Raw genomic sequence first — 4,361 nt, forward strand, 5'->3', positions numbered from 1 at the left:
GCACAAATAAACCAAGAGATGGTAACTCAAATGCCACATGTCCGTCATAATGCATAGGTAGCTCTTGAACTTGAAAGATATCCTTTGCTTGCTTGAGTGCCATGTGACGTAGGTTGCTTTGTGAAGGCATTGCATGCGGTATACCAACTACTTTGGAGGGACCATGGGACTATTACTATTGTGCCCTTCATTCCAATGCCTTTAGAGAGAGAGAGAGAGAGAGAGAGAGAGAGAGAGAGAGAGAGAGAGAGAGAGAGAGTGAGGTTTGTCTTCCACAGTTGCGAGATCACAATCAAGGAATCTTTTCTAAAAAACCAACCTTTTTGGTCGCGCGTCAAAAATGACTTTGATGCACTGATGCCCTTGTTTAGCATTCCCTACCTCCACCTTCTTCTAGAATTCCACAAAAGTGGGCCGGACTCCGCTACTGGCAGCAAGCTCTGCATGGAAGGGGTGTGCATGCTCTCAACCAATCTAGCCAATTACGCTATCTTCGCTCCTCTCAGACTCAGTCCCGCTTATATAAGTCACTCACAGTGCTCGAAAAAAACCTAGGTGTAGTGTAACAAAAACCTAGGTTTAGTGTAACCCCACCTACAAATTTTGAGATTTACCTCTAAAGTTTATAGTTGGTGAGAAAACCTCCAAAGTTGGAAAAAAATTAGTATAGATTGGTATAAAAACCTTCAAATTTAGTCAATTTACCTTAATTGTTTCTAACATGTAGGTTTGACAAGTTTTTGGAAAAAACGTTTTTTTCGAGCACTGGTCACTCATTATCAGCGGCCGAGTTTAGTGAATTTTGAGTGTCATGTCTTGTTCACTCGCAAGGCTTCTCTCTGTCACGCACTGAGAGTCTCAAAAGCAAGTCGGACTCTCTCTCTCTCTCTCTCTCTCTCTCTCTCTCTCTCTCTCTATGTCTCTCTCTTTTTTGGAAAAGACTTTAGAAAGACATTTCCAAAACATAAGATACAAGCCCGTTCAAAAGCCTCAAAATCCACTCAATGTCTATCCAGCTGATGGCTTCAACCACATTGGAAATGCTCGTAGCATGCGTCTTCTAAGAGCTCTATGATAGAAGTCAAAATTCATGAGCCTTCTTCCTCTCCTGGCTTATGCACTAATTATACACCTGTCTACTTCCTAACAGTGGGAACATTGGTACGCTGATTCTGGTTCTGCATATGCTCCTTGCATCTAAACCTTTGAGGTGGCTCTTGAACTCTTCTCGTTGTACGGGATCTCACACAGACAACGTGAGTGAATGGCACATGAAACACAGTACTGCATTTTGGCGTAAAGCTTGGGAAGTGTGTACCCATCATAAAGGCAAGCATCTTGCATATCTCGCACAACACCTTGTTCAACAATGTTCCTTGCAAGAAACCACTTGACAACCTTGTCCTTGGGCACACATAGCCCACCATTGGAGCACCTGATGGGGTTGGTGTGGCCTCTTCCATGCTTATTACATCCAACCTTACGACGCTTACCGTCATGATTGCTTATGCTGCAACTACTTTTGCTTCCTCTTCGTCATGGCCATCTCTCTCTCTCTCTCTCTCTCTCACTCTCTCTCTCTCTCTTTTATATAAAGAAAAAGTAGGCTACATTCAATCGTCGCTAGGCTTACTGTCTCTAAATTGTTCCCATGAGGTCACTGGATACACCTTTACTACAGACTGTCTCTTGACCTGGAGACCCATTAGCGCTTTGCAATAGTATTTTAGTCTTCATGACAAAAACGGCCTTGAGTATAGAGGCAGTCACGGTGTTGATACTGATGGTGCTTCTCATGTTTGCCACTATGTCCCTGGCGACGTGGTATTCTTCATCGTCGCAATCCGCCGCACAGGAATCAGCGGGGCAGGGTGAGCTGCAGTATGCCTCTATATTGTAGGATGCCCTTTTCTCCATCAATGTAACAAACCGAGAATTCTACTATAGCCGTATTGAGGAGGCGGATATTCTAGCGTAGCAAGATCCCTTTGGAAGGGGACATCTCTACAAATCCTTATACAAAAATCCTTTACAACTAAATTGAGAAGCAAAAAAAGCATTATCATCCGCCTACACGTTAATAGAAGGGAATATCTGACCACCAGCCTCTTTGATCTTCTTCTCCGCAATCTTAGAGAAGAAATTTTCCTTAATGACCAGAGGAGTGGGGGGAGCATTGCCTTTACCTAGCACCTTGAAGTACCCGAATGGTGTGACATCCAGCAAGGGCCCCTTTCGTTCCAGAGCAAATTTCGTAGAGTCGGACATAAGCAAGAAGAGATGATCCACATTCACAATGGGACAATGGAACTTGTTCATTGTCTTGTGGAAGTAGCACATACCTACCTTCCAAAAGTACCTAGGGTGATATTTGTCGAACAGAATGCGATGGTGGTGCATACCTCCTGCATTACCACAACCTCCGGGATGCTTTTTGTGCTTGCCAATTCTTCCATGGCATGCACTGATGTGACCTCTCTTCTTCCTGTTATTCTTCAACCTGGTCGTCATGGCAGCCTTCCTACTCTCGAACCACCACTTGGTTGAGTTCTTTGCTGCTGTTGTGGGCCAGTGTACTGAGGACAAGCCTGTTGAGCACCTGGATATCGCGTCTGAGGTAGTTGGGTGCCATGATATTGAGACTGAGCATGATGGCCAGCACTCGGATACTATGATTGAACACCTGAAAATTGTGGTTGCACTAGCGGGACACCAAGACAATGTGGTTGTGCTTGCTCGGGAAGTGTAAATCGTGGCTGTCCCTGCTGCACACCTGGATATTGCGATTGAACTCGCATATAGTATGGGGCACTCTGCATGGGATGGATTCCTCCATAGGTAACGAGTGAGTATTGACCAACTTGCTCTCTAGCAGAGGAACTCTCTCTCTCTCTCACTCACTCAAAACTCAACTCTTTCAAGGAGCGCGCACCAAAGTCTCTCTCTCTCTCTCTCTCTCTCTCTCTCTCTCTCTCTCTCTCTCTCTTTTGGGTATACAACTCTGAAACTTCTAGGTAGGCTTTGCAATACACAAAGCAGACCTAAAAAACCACCACACAAAATTTCCAGCCAAAAGTAACTCGTTTACATAAGTATTTCAGGCTCTGAAAATTTTCAGGCCATCAAAGCCGCAAGTCCTGAGACTGATATACGATGTAATAGCCACAACCCGTGCCTTGGCCAACACGTGCCTTGGACCTCTTTCTCCTACCGACTTTGTAGCCAGCACGCTCAAGCCCCACATAGAAATCCATGCCATAAATACTAGTAGATGGGTCATATTTGATACCCAGATCAATGTGGTCTTGAATGCCGAAACCAAAACAGCCAGTGTCACTAAAATTTCTTCTGATGACCTCATACTCTTTCATCTTCAAGCCACTCTCAAGGAGCTGCATGGCCTTAGCTTCCCGAATAGTTACATAACAGGCAATCTTTTCATTCCTCCTGATTCCAAAAGACCTCACGAGCCTTGGAAAAGACTGGAGTTTGCCCACTTAGTTGCTCAAGAACCTTAGGAGCCCTTGTGAGACGATCACCACTCTCACCGAATGATATGTTCAGCACAAGCTTCTGCACTTTGATCTCCCGCATGGGGTTGGCAGCCTTCTTCTCTGCTGACACGACCATAGTTGCGACGAGAAGAAGCCCCCACCGATCTCGCTGATACGCTACTGCGAAAAAGCTCTCTCTCTCTCTCTCTCTCTCTCTCTCTCTCAAAACTCTCTCTCAAAACTCTCTCTCTCTCTCTCTCTCTCTCTCTCTCTCTCTCAAAACTCTCTCTCAAAACTCAACTCTTTCAAGGAGCGCACGCCGGCGCGCGCTCCTTGAAAGAGTTGAGTTTTGAGAGAGAGTTTTGAGAGAGAGAGAGAGAGAGAGAGAGAGAGAGAGAGAGAGAGAGAGAGAGAGAGAGAGAGAGAGAGAGAGAGAGAGAGAGAGAGAGAGAGAGAGAGAGAGAGAGAGAGAGAGAGAGAGAGAGAGAGAGAGAGGGAGAGAGAGAGAGAGAGAGAGATAGAGAGAGAGAGAGAGAGAGAGAGAGAGAGAGAGAGAGAGAGAGAGAGAGAGAGAGAGAGAGAGAGAGAGAGAGAGAGAGAGAGAGAGAGAGAGAGAGAGAGAGAGAGAGGAGTGAGTAGTCACCTTATAATCCAAAATGCCGGTTAAAAGCAAGGGGAAAAGGAGAAATTCCGCCCCAAAAATAGAGAAAAATTGTCAAAAAGACAGGTGAGCAGTCAGCTTAATATCGTGCCATTTTCAATTTCCAAAATATTCGGTTAAAAGCAAGGGGAAAGGGAGAAATTCCAACCCAAAAATAGTCGCGGTCATATTCTCGAGAATGTGCACACATACTCCTCGATGCTATG

The 4,361-nt window shown here is 45.2% G+C and overlaps 1 protein-coding gene and 1 pseudogene across 1 annotated transcript; both read right to left on the minus strand.

Moving 5' to 3' along the window:
* Positions 1-2,070: 2,070 nt before the first annotated feature.
* LOC147429961 (large ribosomal subunit protein uL15x pseudogene) lies at positions 2,071-2,511 on the minus strand (annotated as a pseudogene).
* Positions 2,512-3,076: 565 nt separating this feature from the next.
* On the minus strand, positions 3,077-3,630 carry LOC147429962 (large ribosomal subunit protein uL5-like). Its single transcript, XM_086495389.1, has 2 exons — positions 3,463-3,630; positions 3,077-3,371 (listed from the first exon to the last, which is right to left on the minus strand). Exons 1-2 carry the CDS (start codon positions 3,628-3,630, stop codon positions 3,123-3,125), a joined length of 417 nt encoding a protein of 138 aa, XP_086351515.1. The 3' UTR covers positions 3,077-3,122.
* Between the last annotated feature and the right edge of the window lie 731 nt (positions 3,631-4,361).

This window comes from Adiantum capillus-veneris, chromosome 22, assembly GCF_014529385.1.
Source record: "Adiantum capillus-veneris isolate H3 chromosome 22, ASM1452938v2, whole genome shotgun sequence".
Taxonomy (NCBI): domain Eukaryota; kingdom Viridiplantae; phylum Streptophyta; class Polypodiopsida; order Polypodiales; family Pteridaceae; genus Adiantum; species Adiantum capillus-veneris.

What these genes read in the sequence shown, in the direction of transcription:
- LOC147429962 (XM_086495389.1), bottom strand. Translation starts at nt 3,630, where the DNA reads ATGGTCGTGTCAGCAGAGAAGAAGGCTGCCAACCCCATGCGGGAGATC. An exon ending in TCTTTTCCAAGGCTCGTGAG is followed by an intron (nt 3,372 to 3,462) that starts GTCTTTTGGAAT and finishes AGTGGCTTGAAG; the next exon opens with ATGAAAGAGTATGAGGTCAT.